Genomic DNA, 21,766 nt, shown 5'->3' on the forward strand with positions numbered 1-21,766 from the left:
GTTATATATAAATATTTTTTATCGTATTAATATTGACACCGAGTAGTTTAAATGATAAATATGACCAATTATAGGTCGATCTAGTGTTATTTTCGAAGAGATGCTATCCATTCCGACCGTTTTCACACGGTAAGACTGTAGACTTATCCGAGTATAGAAACATGGTTTCCCTTATGCTTGGCTGGGCCAATTCTATGTGTCTCCTTCCTCGGAATAAGTTCACTCGCCATCCCTCAATTTTACACCGAGTTTGGTTGACATCCCTTATCCTTAATATCAGAAACATTTACCTCAAAAATTTTCAAAACCGTACAACTTCAGTCCTAGAGCAGTATGAGCCACTGGTTTCGCTGACGTGGAACCCTAGTCAGCAAAAATAAAAATAAAATACATACAAGCCCACATGTAACTGTAAGTGAGATGAAATTTTGAGTATGTGGGGTTGACATATCAGCGCCCACTTCTTCCTCTTCTCTCAATTTTTATCCTCAACCACGCGAAGGCGACGGATCAATGGCGCCTGTGGAGGTGGCAGCCTAGAATCCACGAGGGGGCGTGCCGGTGGAGAGGATGCGGCGGCGGCGTAGACGGGTAACGGAGGCAACATAGGCGGTACACCGACCTAGGCAATGGGCGCGCGATGATCTGCGGCATGACGTACAGCAGAGGCACCGGGTGCCAGGCGAACGATGCCGGGTGCGCCTCCTCGCACGAGCGCCGCCAGCGAGCAGGCCGATCGTGCGCTCGTGACGTAGACGGGATGGGATATGACACAGGGAGTATCCCCCGCTTTGCCTCCTCGCATGCACGCCGCTGGTGAGAAGGCACCGTCGTGCTCGAGGCGTGGACGGGAAGAGACATCAGAGCGATGATGAGGAAGCTGCCGCCATTGACGTGACGTGGAGCCGCCGCCGTCAGGCTCCTCCCATCCGCTGCTTCGCATCCTCGCACGCGCCCCACCTCCTTCCTACTTCTCTCTCCCCCATCTACATTAGTCCTCTTGCCTGGTTCGTCGCAGGCGACGCACGGCCGTCGGAGCTTGGCTCCCACTTCGCCGTGGTAGCCTGCCAAGCTCCCCCTTCGCCGGCGTCCCCCTTTGTAGAGACCCGCCGCCGCAGCTGGTGGCACCGGCGGCGGAGATGGCGTGCCGCAGCGGCCCCGCCGAGGTTGCCAAGGCGGCTGTAAGTCTGACCCGGATGAACCGGTCGGCCGAATTTGAGACCGCCTCCACCGCCGATGACGCCAAGCCCACCTTCGCCTGCGTCCTCCTTCCACTTCCGCCTCCCGTCCTGCCGAGGCTGCCGATGTGGCTATATGTCTGACCGGGCATCAGGGGCCTCCCGTGACGAACCGGCCGGCGGGATTTGAGGCTGCCTACGCCGCCTCCGTTGCCCGCCTTTGCGCGCCGCCAAGCCCTCCTTCATCGGTGTCCTCTTCCCACTTCCGCCCCGACCCTGTGCAGGGACCCCGGCCGCCATAATCTCCATGAATGCGCCTCTACTCAACTCCTGCGAAGTGGCGACGATGGCTGTGGTGCGAAGGGCGAAGCGGCGACGGTGGCAATGCGGGGCGAAGGGGGTGTTCCGACAGTGGTGGTGCGTGGCCACCATGGTGGAGGCGAGGTGGGGTCACGTTAGGGGGAACCGTGACTGACTAGTGGGCCTAGACATCTGCCACCTCAGCAAAACATGAAAAAGTAGGATCTATACTGCCCTTTTTTTTTTGCCGGGATCTATACTGCCTTGGGACCTAAGTTGCACAGTTGTAAATACTTAGGCCCTGTTTGGTAGGGCTCCAAATTTGAACTCCCAGCTCTAAACTCCTACTCCAGTTGGAGCTAGCTCCTATTGGAGTTGCAGACCCATCAAAAGTGTTTGGCAATCTTTTAGCTTCAGATCTGAAAAAAAAGAAAAAAAGGAATCCCCGCTGCCGGCCGTGCGCCGCCCCTACACGCGCCGTCTGCCACCGGCCGTGCCGCCTACCGCGCGCCGCCCCTCTGTGCACGCCACCCGCCACCGGCCGCGCGCTGCCACCCAGCCCGCACGCTGCCGTTGCCGCCGGATCTCGCCGGATGGGAGGAGATAGAATAGGAGGAGGAGGAGTTTAGGGGTAATTTAGTGGTATTTTTGTATAAATATATCAACATTTTTAAGGGTAGTGGGTCTTTTGGGGGTGAAGTGGAGCTGTGGAGCAGAAAAACCAAACTCCACCCCCAGTACAAAATTGTGGAACTGCTCTACCAACTCTGTTCAAAAAATAAAGAATTTGTACCGTTTAGTATAGCTCCAGCTCTATATAAATTGGAGTTGGGAGCTGGAGCTGGGCCAAACGGAGCCTTAAGGGGTAAAGATTTGTGGATGTCAAACAATCTCGGCTTAAAAGTGGAGGCACGGCGAGTGAACGTCCGCCGTGTTTGCCCCCTCGCGTATCCTTTCCTCTTTCTTGCTGCCGTATCGAAACAACGTACGCTCTTCCTTAACATAACAACAAAATGACAAGCTACTTAACAACAGCGAAAAAGAAAAACAGGGCCAGGAGAAATAATAGGCACTGGAACGAAAAGAAAAATGGACCTATTTTTTTCTCACAACACTGGTTTATCACTATTGTAATAGTATTCTCTTCATTTTAAAGTTGATGATGGCAGTTATGGCTGTCATCTAAGCTATTTGAAAGACTAGAAATAAAGCTTTTGATAATATCCTTCCTAAAGAATCTATTGAGGTGATTTTCATGATCTATAACCTGATCGAATCTTGGGCTATTTTGCAAAATTGGAGGCAAACCGGAGAAAGTTGGAGCTGGGGGCAGGGTGGTAAAGCAAGTGGCAAGCCATGTTTTCAGCTCAAGATATGGTTGGCGACCTTGTGCTAGAAGATTGGAATGAAGCTGCTGGTTGTGTGCTTTTGCCTGAAAAATCTGTTGCCTCTTGGGCTGCTCTCCCAGTCTCACTACTCTCGTTTTCTCTGCGTTCTAGTTTCTGTTAGGACAGTGATAAAATTTTACTCAGTCTTCTCTCCAGCTCTTCCTGCTGGCTTTTGTGAGAGTAGGATGCTCAGCTTTGTTGGGCACATCTCTGTTAGCTCCATTTTTTTCTTCCTTTTTCTATTTGTTTATAATGACTTCGTAATTCCGTTCCATTAATGAAAAGGGGGCCTCGAGCTCTAGTTAAAATAAAGATTAACAACATCTTATATTAAGAATTTAAAAAGAAGGTAATATAATTTTGTCCGCGTTATCAAAACGAAATGCTGATTATCTTAGACAGGAGCGAAAAGAAAAATCAAATCGCAAGCGACTTTAGAAAAAAAAATGGTAGAGGAAAAAAAAAAAGGAATCCGGATAATGGATCGGGGATTTGAACCCGACGTGAATCGAACACGCAACCTTCTGATCTGGAGTCAGACGCGCTACCATTGCGCCACGGATCCGGTCGTGCTCACTGGTAACGAATCAACATTTTTTAGTACTACCTCCGTCCCAAAAATGTAGCTATTTCTAACACAGTACTTTGTCTCAAAATGAAGCTATTTTTCTACCTACCTTCTCCTCTCAACCAATCACAAATATTCTTTTTCACCTACTTTCTCTTTTCAACCAATCACACACCTTTTTCAATCATTCTTATCTACTTTCTTAATACCCGTGTCAATTTAAAAAATGCTTATATTTTAGGACGGAGGAAGTATATGCGAAAGTGCAAACCGAGCACTCCAACTTATAGACTCGTCCGGTACTACCCAAATAGTGCCAATACAACACAGCCCCCACTTGGCACTTGGGCAGCACACGAGTAAATACTAAACACGCCGTCCCAATCCATCGCCAACACGAATCCCAACCAAAAGCTCACAAAAAAGCGACGAAAACGAAACACTAAACAAATAATCCGAATAAATCAAACAAAAACAAAACAAAAAAAACTTGAGGCTCTCAGAAGCTTTCCCCGCCACGTGGGCCCCACCCACCTCTTAAGCACCCAATGCCTACCAGCCACGTCGGATCGCCTCATCCTCCGTGCCCCTCCCACGTGTCTCCTCTCCCACCACCTCTCTCCCCCTCGCTTTGGCCTCTTCCCGCTTCCTCGCCTCGTCGGCTTCGCCTCTCCTCTCCACCACTCCCTCCCTCCTCCGCTTCCTCCTCTCGCAGTCTCGCTTCTCGCCGCCGCCGCCGCGCACACGCGGCGCGCCCAAACCCTAGTCCCTCCCTCGCCGCCGCCCTCGCGATGTCGGCCGCGGCCGGGGCGGCCACCCTCGTCGCCTCCTCCGCCTCGCTCTCCGTGCCCGACCACCTCCGCCTCCGCCGCTTCCGCCTCCACCTCCACCCGCGCCCGCCGCCGCCGCATCCCCAGCTCCGGTCCCGCTCCCTCCGGCAGCGCCGCCGCTTCGTGCTCGCCGTGCTGCAGGAGGACCGGTCCCCCTCCGCGCCGGATGAGGAGGCGAGGAGGTACGGGCTCAACGGGAGCGCCCCGAGCAGCGGGGTCGGGTACGACGATGCCGCCGTGGAGGCCTACCTCGGGACCAACGGCAACGGGAGGGGGAACGGTGCGGCGGCGGTGGTGAAGCCCGCCGCGGAGTCACGGAGCAGCGCCGCCTTGGTGTCCGCGGGGCCTGGGCCGGGGGATGATGAGAGGAGGAGGAAGGAGCGGGTGGAGGAGATCGGCAGGGAGGACGCCTGGTTCAAGCAGAGCGGCGGGGATTCCAAGCCCGAGGTGAACTATTCTTATTGTTTTCTTGCCTTTTAGCTTTGCAGCTACATGTGTTGGCCAGCTCCAGTTCCAAGCTAGTGTTCGATCAGAGGGCTGTGCCGTGTTTGAGATATGCAAATGTTTAGCTGCTCCTGATCGAATAAGAGGAGGGAGTATGATCACGCATTCGTGCCATTTTTAGCACAAGGCAAATGTGAAGTACCTACTAAAATTAGCTGGAGTTGGATGTTGCCTTGACTAAAGCAAGAGTTCAGATTGACTTTAGTCGTTTGTTTGTGGTTTTGTTCAAGTTTGGATGTAGTTAAATGTAGCTGTAGCCTGTAGGGACGAGCAAGGCAGGCAATGCCTTATATTTCTTCAGGAAACAAAAAACATTGAGCAGCGTGGCAGAGTTGATGTTTAGTAGGAGAAAAGGTAAAGGGTGTTTGCGACTTGGTAGTGTATTGTGCCATATTGAAAAGATTTTGGAACTTGTTTGCTTTTGGCTTTTGAGACTTTCGTTGCAGTTTTTCCCCCAGTTATCCCCCATTGTTTGTGTTAGTATTGGTACTTTTTCATCTTCTGACAGAAATACAACTGTTCATTTCAATCAGATGAAGCAAATAACAGTTACTTTGGTGGGAGTGGATTTTGGTCCCTCGAGGAGATGTCCTCTCGTTGTTTGCATGTCACTCAAATAGTTATGGAAAAAATTGAGAAGATGTATTAACATATGATATATCACTCTACAAACATACAAGTTTAAATTCATCTTCTATATCTCGCAACGAAAAAAACAAATTTGACTGCGAATGTAGGTTAACTTGCTGTAGTTTAATTTATTTTTTCGTTGCGAGATGTAGAAGTTGAATTTGAACTTTCATGTTTGTGGAGTGATATATCACATGTTAATATATCTTCTCAAATTTTTTCATAACCATTTGAGTGGCATAAACAACGAGAGGACATCCCCTCGAGGGATCAAAATAGTTTCCCTACTTTGGTCGCCTTTTTTTAGCAAATAAAAGTTACTCTGCGTCATTATTATTGCTTTTCCTTTTGGCGTTGAACATCTAAATCGTGCAGGTGTCTGTCGCTCCTGGAGGTCGCTGGAATCGGTTTAAAACCTATTCGACGATTCAAAGGACGTTGGAAATATGGGGCTTTGTTTTTAAATTTATATTCAGATCTTGGCTCAATAATCAGAAGTTCACTTATCGAGGTCAGTGACTTGTCAAAACAACAAAAATGAACTCCTATAGTATGGTTATATATAACCAAACTGAGGTTCCTGATTTCTATGTTAGTATAATATGTGCTCGGGGAAGAAATTAAAGAGATGAAGGTTTATAATGTTTTTGTTCCTCATGAAAAAGAAAAGAGAGAATGTATTTATGTACTTGTGGAAAAGAACAGGCGACTCAATGTTTTCATGGTGCAGTGTAATCGCATTTACTTTAGTTACTATGATCATAGCATAAGACATTTTGAGAAAATTCACAGACATAATGTAGTTTAGTAAAATTCATCAACCCATAAATCAGTGTATGTTGCATATTAGTCAATGCACCGAACATGTATTTTTCACCCAATGATGTTCAGTGAAGTCCTGAATTCTTCTATATGTGCAGTGTAAAATTGTGTGCACGGTACATTACTCTGATCTCATGGAATTATTACCTACATGTTTATGACAATATTGTGTATCTTCATTAACATTTAGAATAATTTCTTCAGGAGGGATGACGGAGGAGAAAAGGGTAATGAGGAGGAAAGTTCTTGCCAAGTGGCTTAAGGAGAGTATTTTGAGACTAGGTCCCACATTTATCAAAATTGGGCAGCAGTTCTCCACCAGAGTGGACATTCTTCCACAGGAATATGTCGACCAGTTATCTGAATTACAGGTCTGTATGTTGAACCTTGTAGATGTGCTTAGACAATTTCTTGATAGAGACCTGCCTCTCAACAGATCTATGTTTATACTCTTTTTCTGGTGGAATACTGGAACCGTTTTCTCTTCTGCAGGACCAAGTTCCTCCATTTCCTTCAGAGACAGCGGTGTCAATTATTGAGGAAGAGCTAGGGGCATCTGTGAATAAGATTTTTGATCGATTTGACTTTGAACCAATAGCTGCTGCTAGCCTCGGTAATAAGCTAACATGATATAATGAGTATTTAACTAAAACTAGAACATTTTTCGTAAGCGACTTGATACTACAATATATCCATTTTTGGCAGGCCAGGTTCATCGGGCATGCTTGAATGGCAAAGAAGTTGTCATCAAAGTGCAAAGGCCTGGTCTGAAGGAGCTATTTGATATTGATCTGAAAAACTTAAGGGTATGTAATTTAAATGCGTGCATATTTCTCCAACTTTGTAACACTCTATTGCTGTTAATTACATGCAAAACTGGGGATACTATTATTCTTAATTAAAATATGATTATTTCAATACCATTTGTTGATGAGTCAACTGTTCTGTTCTAGGTAATAGCAGAATACCTTCAGAAAGTGGACCCTAAGTCAGATGGTGCCAAGAGAGACTGGGTTGCTATCTATGATGAGTGCGCATCTGTTTTGTATCAGGTACTAATCATATGTACTAGGATTTTTTTATTAATCTATAGGTTGTTTATATCCTAGACCTTTAACCTCCTAGATAGTTAATCTCCTATGACCTTTGGTCTTGTGTAACTCACTAGCTTTGATTGTAACTCAACTATTTATATGAGAGATCACCTCCCCGCTTGGACTGAGGCATCTATTCCACTTTCTCTACAATATGATTCTCTTTTTAGCAAATTATGAATTATTCAAAAACCAAAAAAAAAGTGTATTGCTAATCCGCTGCCATTGGCAATATATTAGTGTGAGGCTCAGGCATGAACTTAGAATATGGATTTCTTGAATTTGGCATTATTTTGTACGGCAATGCATTTTATCATGCTCTCTCTTACTCTGAGTTATTCACATCGTCATATATGTCAGATTATGTTAGATAAATTCTTGTAAGTCAGCCATTTGACCTTTGGTATTTCTGCTGGTAAAGAAGTCATATGTTCTAATCAGCCCATGGAATTGTGGTTTTCAGGAAATAGACTATACAAAGGAAGCATTTAATGCTGAAAAATTTTCTGAAAACTTCAAAAATATGGATTATGTGAAGGTTCCAGAGATTTTGTGGGAGTATACTACACCTCAGGTTCCTACTATCCAGAGACTTGTAAAATAGAATATCGAGTAGCATAGAATAGAATATAACACTATATATTTCTGTCCTCTATGCAGGTCTTAACAATGGAATACGTCCCAGGAATCAAGATAAATAGGATAAAGCAGCTAGATAAGTTAGGAGTTGATCGGAAAAGGTATGTGTGCTGTATGCTGGTGAGCCATAGCTTCAGTTTGCTTTACCAATTGACATTGGTTGCTTATTATCCCTCCTTGAACCCCTCTCAGGTTAGGTCGGTATGCTGTTGAGTCGTACCTGGAGCAGATCTTATCTCATGGATTTTTCCATGCAGATCCGGTCAGTTGTACTGTATATTTTTCAAAAGCAATGCTGTAGTTGTTTGTCCTGTTATGGTTATTTCTTACTTTTACATTATTCTATTCTTGCACTAGACTGTGCAAATGAATCATGAAGATGATTCTGCACTGAGAGAAGCTATATCATCTTTTGACGTAGGGAGAAACTACTCTCTCCGGTCGTAAATATTTGGCGTTTAAGACAAGATCTGGTCAAACTCAAATTTTCGAGTAGCAATATTTTATTCGATGTTTAGTTTTAAAAAATAGAAATGGTAATACATAGACTTACCTTGAAGAGTACTATATAATATGATTAAGTTGTTGGATTTTATAAACTCATGCTAATACGAAATTGATGGTCGGAATTTTAAAAGTTTGACCAAATAGTCCTAAACGTCAAATATTTATGAATAGAGTTAGTTCGGTGTATATCATTGTAGTTCTGAGATCTATCCCTGCTACTGGGCCTTTTGCAAGGTGGTATATGCTTAATTTGTTAAAAGTTGTGTAACCCTGTAAGTCTGTAACCTCAGCTGTACATGCTTCAGCTACATGCGCATGAACTATAGGCTTAGAGATTTGTTCCGGTCCAATAAAAAGTACCTCGAGGTACCGGTACCTCACAGTACTAAATCGTTTACAATCGTTGGATCTAACAATTCCCATCCTGCCCAGCTAGATCCAACTATCGGAAACAATTCGGTACCGTGAGGTACCGGTATCTCGAGGTACTTTTTGTTGGACCGGAGCAAATCTCATAGGCTTAATGAGCAATATGCTATTGCCTCCGGCATTACAAATTTCATGGCACATAATCATTCTTTTGTCCTTTTCCTCCTTTTTAATTTCTCAATTCAATGCAGCTGTGATGCTCCTTTTAAGAAGCTACCTTTTTAAAAATAAACAACTTTTAAAAAATCTAATATAGATTTCTTTACAGCATCCAGGAAATATTGCTGTTGATGATGTCAACGGTGGGAGGCTTATCTTCTACGACTTTGGAATGATGGGAAGGTTACATCTGATATCTTTGTTTGTTTCCATAAACTTCCATTCAGTTAAAAGTTGTGCAATAGTATGTTTTTCCTTGAGTAGTTACAGGGTTGCAGAACGTTTAATCTGACCTTCACTCTTCTTACTTTCAGCATTAGTCCAAATATCCGGGAAGGGTTGCTCGAAGCATTCTATGGAGTTTATGAAAAAGATCCTGATAAAGTATGTTTGTCTGGGCATGACCTTCAAAAGTATAACTTAAATACCTTAAGTTCTGCAAAACATCCAATAATAAATTCCTGCAGGTGCTTCAATCAATGATTCAAATGGGTGTCCTTGTTCCTACTGGAGATATGACGGCTGTCAGAAGAACAGCTCAATTTTTCCTTGATAGGTAATAATTTTGTTCTGAGAGGATATTCTTCGTAATTACCTATATACCTCGAGTTTCTTGAGTGAGGTGAACTACTGTAACACTTGGCTTCACTTTGTTGTGTGTATAGCTTCGAAGAGCGTTTAGCAGCACAAAGGAAAGAAAGAGAGATGGCGACTGAGGAACTTGGATTTAAGAAGCAATTAACTAAGGAGGAGAAGTTTGAAAAGAAGAAGCAAAGGCTTGCTGCTATCGGTAATGAGTCAATAGATTCTGCAGCCTATTAGAGAACATGATAAAAGTAAATGTGTCAAGGTGTATGTATTTCGACCGGTTGCTTTCTGTTTACTTGAAACAAAATTTTGCAGGAGAGGATCTTTTGTCAATTGCTGCTGATCAACCATTTCGATTTCCTGCCACCTTTACTTTTGTGGTCAGAGCATTCTCAGGTATGATATGCAATAATTTGTGTACAAGAAACGTGGTTGTGACATAATGCCATGGTTCCTCATTCTCCATTCTGTGTGCAGTACTAGATGGTATCGGGAAGGGCCTTGATCCTAGATTTGATATCACAGAGATTGCTAAACCGTGAGTATTTTTCTCCTTCAAGAATTTTGTTTTCTTATTTAAGTTTCAAGTTGCAATTTGGGTTCTGACTTGATACATCCAATGAATTGCTAGATATGCTATGGAGTTGCTTAGATTTAATGAAGCTGGAGTTGAAGTTATTGTAAAGGCAAGTTTTCATCTTTGGTCCATAGATTTAATACCTTATTTGATGGCACATCTTCTAATATGACTATGCATGTTCAGACTTGAGAGTTTTAAGCGCTCTTGGTTTTATTTTACCTCAGGATGCGAGGAAGAGATGGGAAAGGCAGTCCCGTGCATTCTACAATTTATTTCGCCAGCCCGACAGAGTTGAAAAGCTTGCGCAAATCATTGAGCGTTTGGTAAAAAACACCTTTTCTCCATTATTTTCTGCAGTTTGCTGGTTTTGTTTGTAGAACTGTCGTAGATAATTGCCTCTTTCTTTTTCTTTTTTTCTCTTTTTTTTTTGGCTTTTGCAGGAGCAAGGTGATCTCAAGCTTCGTGTCAGAACATTGGAGTCAGAAAGAGCATTCCAAAGAGTTGCAGCTGTACAGAAAACAATTGGATATGTGAGTTCAGAATTGTTGATGAATGGTTTACTTTTTGTATTTCACTATGCTAGTACAGGAAAAAAATGCAAGGTTTTTCTTGGACCGAGTTAGTTGGAACTGGTGCAGATAATAAATTTTGTGCCGAAACATCTTTAGAGATTAACCTAGGGTGCTTCTGTTTAAAGGGGAAAAATGTTTGGTTGGGTAGAACAGCCTTTAAATTATGAGAAAATCCAAGAAATACCATTTACAAGTACTCACTTCCAATAAATGAGTGTCAATCCTTGTTACGTTTTTCGTATAAAAAAACTCAAAAAAGTTGTCATGAGCTCTGCCTTATCTATTAAGAGGATCCTAGTTTCTTGAATAAAACTGTCTTAAGTGTTTTGAGTAATGCACATCACCGTCTTATGGTTTGTTTTGAAATGGTGAAATCTGCTTGCGCATCACGCAGGGAGTTGCCGCAGGTAGTTTGGTAAACCTCGCCACCGTTCTCTACCTCAATTCAATCCGGGTAAGTTACCAAGTTTCCAAACAAGCCATGTTCATCTTTTTCATCAGATTACTCTTGCACAGCTGTTTCACTGCACCTTCAATCATCCACTGCAGTTGCCAGCGACCATAGCATACTCTCTCTGCGCGTTCTTCGGCCTACAAGTCCTTGTCGGCCTTTTGAAGGTCAAGAAGTTGGATCAACAGGAGAGACTGATAACCGGCACTGCTTGAGTCCGGGCATAAACTGGTGAGAGCTGACCCGTGATTTTTTTGGTGTCATCCACAGCGGCTATATATCTTCCCCGTTTTTTGTTTCTTTCTGTCCAAATTTTAGATCCCCTACACGTTGTAGCATAGCCATCGGTGTACGATAACTGTATATGTAGATGCGGTGAATAGATGAAAATGTACATAGTGTACAATAGACATTCACTGAGGTGTTAAGGTGCTTTTGTGGTTGCAATTCAATCTTAAATCTCTCAGATGAAATGAGATGAATGGACTAGAGGAAGTAATAGATGCAATGCAATACGGGTTTGTTTGGTTTGCTACCATGTCAAAATGTTAGTGATGTCAAAACCTAAACAAGTTTTTGTAGTGCTAACATCTTGTCTGATTGTGTATGTTATCGGTATATTCCGATAGCAAATCAAACATTATCAAAAGTACTATTCAAAGTGTCAGTAATAAGGGCACAATTTGATCGACTTCAAACAAAATTGACCCGTACATGTCCTCTATTGAATTTCACACATCAAATTTGTGGCCCAAGCCCAAATGAGGCACGTTCGTTCCGGCCCAAAGTCATTTGTTTCTGCTCTCATAATCAGATGCTGCAACCTGAACTAAAAATGCTAGCTTAGCTAGCTAGCTTTAATCGCATTTCCTGAGTTAATGATGTGATGTCCTGAAAAAAAAGGGGAGGAGTCTCGGTTGCAAGAATAGTTAATTAGAGGAGCTGGATTCTAGTCGACGGGGAGGAATCTTCAGCTCTATACTAAACTAGATTTGACCCGGTGTTCACTATTATTGGCTACTTCCAATATTAATCAATTCATACCGATACATGCACCTGTGATCTTGGACATATTTTTTATTGCAGCAAACTACGGCAGGTGACGTAGTAGGTTTGTTTCCTGCCCATGCACCGTGTTTCATGGTTACTTGTACCATGCTCTTCTGTGTGCTGCACATCTAGAGCAAGTTTTGTGTAGCTGTTGATCTTATCGTTTTAACGGCAAGTCAACATGTATCTTCAACTATTGGAGCCCAGAGATCACAACCAACAAAACAAAAGAAGCCAATCTAGATTATTACACAACCAGATCAACATTTTTGGGTAATGACCTGTCTTTGTACTGTACGAGGCAAATGAACTTTTTTGGGTAAGACAAATTCTATAGTGGCTTCAATTCTACTAGTGGTAAAATCAATAGACTTTTTTTCTCATCTATCATATCTATATCTATATTTCTGCATCAACAACCATAGTAGAATCATTTTTCTATTAATAGTAAAACTCAGAAAATATTGGTAAAGAACGTTTCTAGTAATAATTCGGGTCATAAAATATTATGAGTAAAAACCACCAAAATTTCTGGTAAATATTTATGTGCTATGCAAGATCATTAACTCTTTAAAAAATATATCAAGGTCATGAACCTGCTATATACTTAGGTGAAACCCTCAGTTTCCCCACGTATTGCTCCAGGAGTTTCATGTGATAACAATAAGTAAAAATAATATGTAAGATAGCTAGATAGCATAAGTTGATGTGGTCTACAATAATTTAAATAGTATATATATTGATGATTCAAATGTAAAAGTAAAGTGATGTGGCTTTATGAGAGAAGAAAATGAGTGAGATAATTTAGTCCATAGATTAATTATGTAAGGGTTAAAAATAATTAAGATGATATGACTTAATGAGAGAAGAGAAGAAGGGAGATAATTTGAACAATAGATTAATCATATAAGGGTTACAAATAATTGATGTGATATGGTTTAATGATTTAAGAGAGAAATAACATTCCCTAAGTGAGGATAAATTATATAGGTATATAGGATATCATAAAAAATGATGGGGAGGGATATTGAAATATTATGTAAATTATATGGGATGATGATTTATAACATACTTGTATTCTAAAGCTGTAAAATTTAATAAATTATAGAATTATAGATAATATAGCGTGCTTGCATGATGTTTTAAGATGTCATAATTGTTAGTAGATAATTATGTGGCATCTTTGCATGTTGAGCTTTAAAATTTAGTGGGTTATAACTTTATAATGTGAATTATGTGGGATGATGATTTAACATACTTGTATTTTAAAGCTTTAAAATTTGATAAATTAGAGAATTATATATAATATAGCATGTTTGCATGATCTTTAAGATATAGCAATTGTTAGTGAATGATGATATGATATTTTTGCATGTTAAGGTTTAGTATTCAGTGGATTGTAACTTTACATTAAGATAGGATATGGTGATATAGAGTTTCACCGGTGTGAAAAAAAATACAATGCCTGTATTGTTTTCTTTAATTAGGACGAGATTGATTACTTCACCTACCTTTGTTTATTTTTTTTTGTTTCCGACGAGAAGTTCAACCTATGCCAAACAGAAACTAATCTCTCGTTTTCAAGATAATAATAAAACAATTAGTTGAACAATGCACACGCTACGCACCAAAAATTATACAGAGCTTTCGAACCAACTCTCCGCAGAAAAACAACCGGGCGAAACTACTCTTTCCGAAACTTGAAGAGTTATTTTGCCCACAGAATCGTAAATAACAATTTGCTCACCCTAAGTAATGGCCAGATGAGAAATTTGTCACCGTCAGCTCGCAAAGTTTCGCCTAAATAAGTTAAGAAAGGACACACAAAAATCCTAAATTAATCTCCATGATTGGATGTCGCTATAGCACCCTGCTGTTGCACGATTTAATCGACTAGGAAAATATAACGTGTTGTCTCATAAGCACTGTGATAAGCCACTCTCTCCCAAAATAAAAATTGGGCTAATCAAACCAGACCAAATCCAAGCAAAAGCTCTCATACGCAGCGCACCGTTTCTACCCTTTTGCTTATCACCAAAAGGCAAAAAATCTGGCGCTCGCCGCGCCTTTCCGCCGTCCCCGGCGATGTACACACAAAATAAACCTTACTGGTTTAATCAAACTTACGTAATGAGAGATTAATTATACACTAATCGTTCATCCGAAAGGAGAGATTACATACTAATTAATTAATCGCCAACTTAATTAAATAGCTTCATTACGTGCAGTCTAGCTGGAGCTTTAATCGTCTCCCGTTTTCCTCGAGCAATGCATGCATGACCTGTTAATTACGTGGACGGCAACTTGTTTAGTTGTACAAATTACAATGGCGATTAATTAGTCACAATATGTACTAGTACTACCAACCCTACGTCACTCCACTCGCCGATGAATTGTTTATCTCTCGCCACCGAAACCGCCGATTCCGATGGTTTCCCGCTGGGTAACATGCCCCATGTATGATTAGGATTTAGGCAGCTAATTAATCTAGGTGTGCGTGTAATCGCACATCTCGCTGCACCCCACCCCCCCCCCCCCAAATGCAAACATCTTGGGCCGTAGCTACTGTTGTTATATACTACTCCCTCCAACTTTTGATAGTTATATTTCCAAATCTGAAAAATTTATTTTTGATAGGCATATTTTAATCCAACAACCTATCATCTTAATGATTTTCACGGATTTAATGCATGACTCTCTATGCTTCCACACATGATTGGCTATATGGGTATTAATAAATATAAATATTAATGAATCGTTTGTTTACGAGGAATGACTACTAGCATGTTTAATAGAATGATAAGTAGAATTACTTATCCTTGGTCTGTGTGTCAAGATAAAATATGACTATCAAAAGTAGATGGAGGAAGTAGTACATTATATTGTAGTAGCTCCATGCTAATTGCCATGCTTACAAGTTAAGTTGTAATGTGTCATCTAATCAATCTTAGGTCCTGTTTAGAAGCTTTTGACAACTGCAACTTTTTTCTAAAGAGTTTTCAGCCCTCCTTAACAGTTTAGATTTTTATGAAGATCCTAAGAATTGAAGTTATAAAGTTTAGAAAATAAATTAAAGCCGGAAGCTGAAAATCTATTTTTTTTCCTGATGCTTACCAGTGGCTACCCACCCCAGAATCTCAAGCCTTCCGAACAAGAGCTTAAGTACTCTTCTGACATGTGGGCCACAGGGATATACGGAATCTGTTACACCTAACATGTCACTATGCCGGTGATGCTAATTAACTTTGGCAGCTAGCTAACTTGTATGAGCTTGTGCTTGATGTACGTGGAGCATTTTGGATGCTTAATTATTAGAGATGCAGTTGCAGGCGTTGATAGTTGAGCAAGGAGCTTATATATTCAGAGAAACCTTTGTGCCGGGCCAATGGCTGTTGCTTGCGTCACAGACTCGCAAGTAGGGTGGTTTATTCTTAATTGCTCCCGGGGTTTTTTTAAAAGGCATATGTGGAGAAGCAAACTTGTCCTTTTGAATCTGGATGGAAGAATCCTTCCTAGCTCCCAATGGTGCAGTCCAAAAGATCATGATGACACTGCATCCGTTCCTTAATCGGAGTAGCACTAACTAATTAATTACAGTAACTAATTAATTTATTACATATTGTCGTCGCCTTAACAACCCATTTAGCATCATGTCTCTAGCTTCTATTGACGCTTCGAGGAAAAATGGTACCCCCTGATTGAGTGTCTGGCACTGAGCTTTTGTACTGTAGAAAATATGGAGGAAATTGCACAATTCTATTATGGTTTGATCTATAGTTATGTACATCAACAAGTACTTGTCTAGATGTAAGTATCCAGAAATAAAGTCTTTTTTTGACGGAGTTAGTATGTTTTCCTGAACTCAAATTTCTTTGTTTGTCAAGAACTTAATTTAAAATTTGGCATTTTCAGTTATTGGCAACTCAAGTTGAACACTTGGCATTATAGAAAATCAACAGGGTAGCTCTGCATCTATACAACTGTGAAACAAGCAGATCAAGCAGGTGTAAACAATAATACTCTGAATCAAGTGTCCACTTTGCACAAGCGGGTTTCTTTTGGTGCAGACATCTGGTAGGCGTACAGCCAACACTACTAGTAGTAAATTAAGGAAAGGATCTAGGATGATGGAAGTCCGGCAGGGTCTAGATCAGGGTTCAGTGCATCAGAAAATGGCATACCTTTTGGCTTTTGCACCCTGTGGCCTAGTGGCATCACGTCAGTTACAGGTATTTATTGGTAAAGCACCAGCATTTTAATCTGGATTAGTGGCTACAATCAGCAACCAATACCTAACAGGCTACCACACTATTTTCATGGCTGCTAGTGAAATTGCTAGTAGTGCCCTATTTGGTAAATTCTTTCTACCTCTTATATTTCCTTATTTACCTCTTCTTCTCTCAATGATACTATGTTACGTCAGAAAAAGAGATGCTGCTAACTTTTGTATTTTTTTTGCCGAATAGTTCAGCTCTCAGCTCCTTTTTACTGTTGAATGATGTGCTAATGCGCAATGAGTAAGAAAACGGATGCTCATGCTAACGCACAACGGTTCCTGTCATAGATAGTTAAGTGGTGTACTCAAATGTGAAATAAAAGATACTTCTTCTGTCTCATAAAAAACCAACATAGTGCTGGATGTGACATAACCTATTACAATGAATTTAGACATACATTTGTCTAAATTAGTTGTAATAGAATATGTCACATCTAGTCCTAGATTCACTTTTTGGGGATGGAGGGAGTAGGTGTTTTTAAGATTATATATAAAGGCAGTGACAATTTACAGATATGCTGTATTCAAACATTTTACCTCACAAGACGATTATGCTTCTTTCTTCATCCATTCGAGCTCTCGCCTTCTCGCCTACAGGAGCTTTCATTACAAACATCATTACAAACAGAGTGAAAATCCTGGTGAATTTTTTTTAACATGAAACGTCAAACGTGATTACGTGACAAACATTATAGCAAAATAGACGATGTCAATAATAACTATCGTAAAGAAAGAACAATACTCCGTCAACCTTCCGTATGCGTACCGGATCTTGATCTCATTGGCCGAGGGTTTTCCACTTTTCACGCTGGTAAAAACCACAAAAACACGTGAAATTAAAAGATTAATTTTCACCTGATGTGCAATGCAGCTTCGATCGGTGACCTTTGAATTCGTTGCTGCTCTCTCGCACAAGTAAACGGCTTCGTTATCGATCACCAAACCTCGCTGAACCCTGACAAGCAAGAACCAATCATTAGCGCCGGTTTAATTTAGCAGCATTTAGCCCTTGTATTTTTCATTTTTTTTTCCGGGCCTAATTACGTGTTGACCCGAGCAACTTACCTCGCTCCGATTGGACGTACGGTCAGATCGAGAAGAGCATCAAGCTACTCCCTCCGTCCCAAAAAAAATCAATTTTGCATGTCCATATTCATAGAAAAAAATTAGTTCTTTTTGGGACAGAAGGAGTAGACGACAAGAACTGCTAACCCTTGAAATTAAGGGCAAAAAATTTTAGAAAAAAACATTCCAAAAACATTTTAATTTGGTGGTGAAAAGGGAAGGGAAAAAGAAAACCTATCTTACTTGCATTTTTCCGGCGAGGGAGGGAGAGAGCCCCCGAAAGCGACCGGCGGCGGCCGCGTCTCCGCCCGTCCCACCGGCCGCCGGCGACGACGACGACGAGTCCCGCCACCGCTAACGTCACCTCCACCACCAACCCCACCCCCCTCTCCACGGCCGTACTGCCCGGCATGGCCGGGATCCACCGGTCGATCGAGTCAAGAGCGCGCGAGAGGCCGCCGTGGGTGGGCCCCACCGGCGGCGAGTGGCGGCGCTCCACGCGGCGGCCGGCGAGAGGCCCGCTTTCGTCGCCTTCCGCCCAGTTGTGGTGGGCGTGGGGCCCACAGGGGCGTCACCTTGGAATCCTAGTGCAAGAGATTCCTATACGGTCACTGACAAGTGGGGCATGGCACGGCGTGGGCCACCCCTGTCGGTGGGCCGCGCGTGTGGTGGTAGGGGTGCTCCGGTGGGTGGGGAGTCCCTATGTTTTTCTTTTTAACGGGGCGCGCGCCTCGGGCGCGTGAACGGCACGTCCAGAGCCGGTGGGGCCGGAGCCGAGCCGAGCCGCTCCCCCACACTGAGCCGAGCCGTACAGCCGATGAGCCGCGGCTCATCTTGCCAGGAGCACATCAATCCATCAGTGGAAAGAAGAAGCGACGCAAGGCAATTATTTGCGGCACCACCATGATTTGGGAGAAATTATGGGGGGCAGTGGGCGACACTATGTCAGTAGTCACCAATCAGGATTCTATTCGATATATAAATGGGATGGAAGCATAAACAAATTTTTGTGTTGAAATGTCTTAGACATCTTTGAGAGAAACGGTGCATGTTTGGACATAAATGGAGTTAATCCTAGGAAAAGTAGCTTTTGTAAGGGTCCTAAGGGATCATGGCATGAAGAGAATCTATTATGCTCCTTTTTATTTAGTTTGGATGGATATTTTATCTTCCTGCAATCATCCAATACAAATTTGGGATTATTATGCTCAACTCACCTTAGCAGTTCTTTTTTCAAAACACGCACAGTACAAACGGATACGCTCTGAACACATAATTATCCCTACAAACGTGCACGCATATACACCATACTTCTATGAGCACCATCAGTATATGTTGATATTGATAAAGTCATTATAGATGCTTATCACTAAAATAATAGTTAGACGTATATCCAAACACCCGTATCAAGTTTAGAACTTAAACCAAGTGAACATGTTTCACTAAAAAGAACATAAATAGTTGAGCTATTCTCACTTAGTCACTTTAAATTGCTTTGGAAACACATGAATGATAAAATTTTGGCTTTGAGGAATCAAACTATGATTAGGAAAAAAGAAATAGAAATGTCACACTAAAAAATATTATCATAATTCACCATATTACTAAACAAAGCTTTAAGTTCTTATTTGTAACCTTGCAAAAGAATATATATATATATATATATATATATATATATATATATATATATATATATATATATATATATATATATATATATATATATATATATATATATATATATATATATATATATATATATATATAACTATACTAATTGGCCATTCTAAGGAAGCTCCGTGTTAACTAGAAAAAAAATATATTTGCTACTTACGTAGATCGTATTATCGTGACCATAGATTATAACAATATTTCATATTAGATTAAACCTACAATTGGAAATACCATAGACTTTAGTTTTAGCTTTTCCAAGATTTAGTAATTGTGAAATTTAGAAATACTCCTCCTTCGCAAGATAATTTCATTTTGCAGCATCTTATTATCCCAAAGTAACTTAATGTTTCAGCAATCATCGCACTGGAGTATATGAAAGTGAGAGATATAGAAAAGATAAAGTGGGGAAATCTGTAGTGGAATTTAATAAAGTGTAGGATATTGTATTATTTGTGCTTTTGTATTGGTGTATGTGTGCTAAATGAAAATTGAAGTTATTTTGGGAGCTAGTAATAAATATGAAGTTGTAACTATCTTGGTCTCAAAAACAGTATTTTCATTTATTTAAACTTAAAATTAACTATAGAAAGTTGTATCTAGTGTGTACTCTTCTTTATATCTAAGATTCTATAGTTCGAGGACTAACCGATATATCTAGCATATGATTAGACTTTAATATTTATAATATCAATATTAATAATCCATGTAACATATGGGTTGATGGCTAGTCTTATTAACAGGGTTTGCACACGATACTTTCCTTCTCTTCTCTATTTTAAGAGAGGACAATCTAGTCCCTCGTACTCGACTCTCTTAAAACAAATGGCTACCCTAGCTAATACAAATAAACTATTAAAAGCACTGAGGAAAGGGAACATTATGGGAAATCACAAAGGCCAATGTTCTCGTTGTTTAGTTGGACTTTGCCTTTGATACGATTGGATAGATTTGTTGTCATTAAAATAACTTTAAAATTTAACCCACTAGTTAACAAATTTCGCTAGATGTCGTGGTCATGGAAGAATATATATGATCACATACCATCCAGCAACCTAGTGAATCCAAATCATGCATGTACTAAAATTCACATCCATGATGCATCCACCAACCTAGCTCATTCACATATCATATATAGCAGATTGATCCAAGCCAACTGCAATTCACATCCCATTTAAAATCAACATTCAACTATAATAAGCATGCAATGGTCCAAATGTGAATACATAAAATTTTCTTTTGCGGGGGTGTATACATAAAATTAGTAGCAGTCACATAACATAACACAATAGTAGTAGTATAACTCCTACTCCTTTCGTCCCAAAATATAATGAGTTTTGGTTGGATGGGACACATCCATCTAGATTCGTAGAATTAGGATGTGTTGTAAACCAACGCGCCTATTAGCGGATCACCGGATCCGTTCCCTGTCCCTCCCACAGCAGTAGAGGCGTGAGATGATGTAGAACACCCGCACCCTTCCCTTTGCCCTCAATTGCAGAAGTAGACAATGAACACAAATATAGGGTAGAGCTCTCTCTCTTCATTATAGATCTCATCTGTAATACAAGTTAGCCATTAGCCATAGATGTCACACCCTGCTCCTATATATATAGGGGTCTTAGGAGGAGATAGACCTTATCTCTACTCCGGTTCAGATTGACCCACAAGAAACTTATCTCCTAAAGATTTGTTTCACAACAGGATGTATCCCATCTAACTAAAATTCCTTATATTTTGCAACGAAGGGACTCGAACACATCTAAACACCAACAATATAAATGCAAGTGGTCACACACACCGGGCAACAATAATTGGGGATGGTCCACTACTCAAGCAAGAATCCGGGCTACCAACCGGACCAATTCACTGATCGATCGGCTTCTCTCTCCTTGGTCTGTTGTAGAAAAGATCCAAAACCCAATGAGAGGCCCTGGGAGATGCAGCCTGTGCACGTAATGGCACGGCCAATCGCGCATCGTCGCGTCGCTGCAGAGGACTTTTCGCCGTGGCCCCGATCTACTTTTTGCTGAAAGAGACGGCAAGAACGAGTGACTGCCTGTGCCTGAGGTCCAGATACCTCATGTGGGGTTCTTTTTCCCAGCATTCTCACCTGAATTTGCCCTGCATAGCTTGTGCCGTTTATCTTCCTTTGGCTGTTTATTCAAACATGTACCATTGAGAGCAAGTTTAATAGTACCATCAACTGTTAGTTCTAAAATCTACCACATCATCTAATAGTACTAAATCACACTAAATACAGTAACTGGCTATAGTCTTGCTTTACCTAATGCATTCATTTTATGACCTTGGCTGTGTTTTACTCTGTCCTAAAAAAAAAGCAAACTAGTATTAGGATGTGACACATCATAGTACAACAAATCTATATACTCTATATCTAGATTCGTTGTCATAGTACTAGGTTGTCTTTTTTTTTAAGAATAGAGAGAGTAAGTTCATGTTCT

General features: G+C 41.2%; 1 protein-coding gene, 1 long non-coding RNA gene and 1 other non-coding gene across 4 annotated transcripts; 1 reads left to right on the top strand and 2 right to left on the bottom strand.

The window, feature by feature from the left end:
• Window positions 1-3,359: 3,359 nt before the first annotated feature.
• TRNAW-CCA (transfer RNA tryptophan (anticodon CCA)) lies at window positions 3,360-3,431 on the bottom strand. The gene has a single exon. It is a non-coding gene; the product is annotated as a tRNA-Trp (tRNA).
• A 650-nt stretch (window positions 3,432-4,081) lies between these two features.
• On the top strand, window positions 4,082-11,777 carry LOC4329751 (protein ACTIVITY OF BC1 COMPLEX KINASE 8, chloroplastic). Its single transcript, XM_015768992.3, has 20 exons — window positions 4,082-4,711; window positions 5,774-5,909; window positions 6,425-6,591; window positions 6,713-6,833; window positions 6,926-7,026; window positions 7,174-7,272; window positions 7,778-7,888; window positions 7,975-8,054; window positions 8,146-8,215; window positions 9,158-9,231; window positions 9,363-9,432; window positions 9,516-9,604; window positions 9,714-9,838; window positions 9,952-10,032; window positions 10,114-10,174; window positions 10,268-10,322; window positions 10,441-10,539; window positions 10,657-10,746; window positions 11,183-11,242; window positions 11,338-11,777. Exons 1-20 carry the CDS (start codon window positions 4,226-4,228, stop codon window positions 11,452-11,454), a joined length of 2,292 nt encoding a protein of 763 aa, XP_015624478.2. The 5' UTR covers window positions 4,082-4,225; the 3' UTR covers window positions 11,455-11,777.
• Window positions 11,778-17,034: 5,257 nt separating this feature from the next.
• Window positions 17,035-18,311, bottom strand: LOC107280096 (uncharacterized). 2 transcript variants are annotated; one of them, XR_010739753.1, is made up of 4 exons: window positions 17,874-18,311; window positions 17,631-17,769; window positions 17,421-17,520; window positions 17,035-17,156 (listed from the first exon to the last, which is right to left on the bottom strand). It is a non-coding gene; the product is annotated as an uncharacterized lncRNA (long non-coding RNA). The 2 variants fall into 2 exon arrangements; XR_003241004.2 differs by having other exon boundaries at window positions 17,631-17,778.
• Window positions 18,312-21,766: the final 3,455 nt, after the last annotated feature.

Source organism: Oryza sativa, chromosome 2 (assembly GCF_034140825.1).
Source record: "Oryza sativa Japonica Group chromosome 2, ASM3414082v1".
NCBI classification, from domain to species: domain Eukaryota; kingdom Viridiplantae; phylum Streptophyta; class Magnoliopsida; order Poales; family Poaceae; genus Oryza; species Oryza sativa.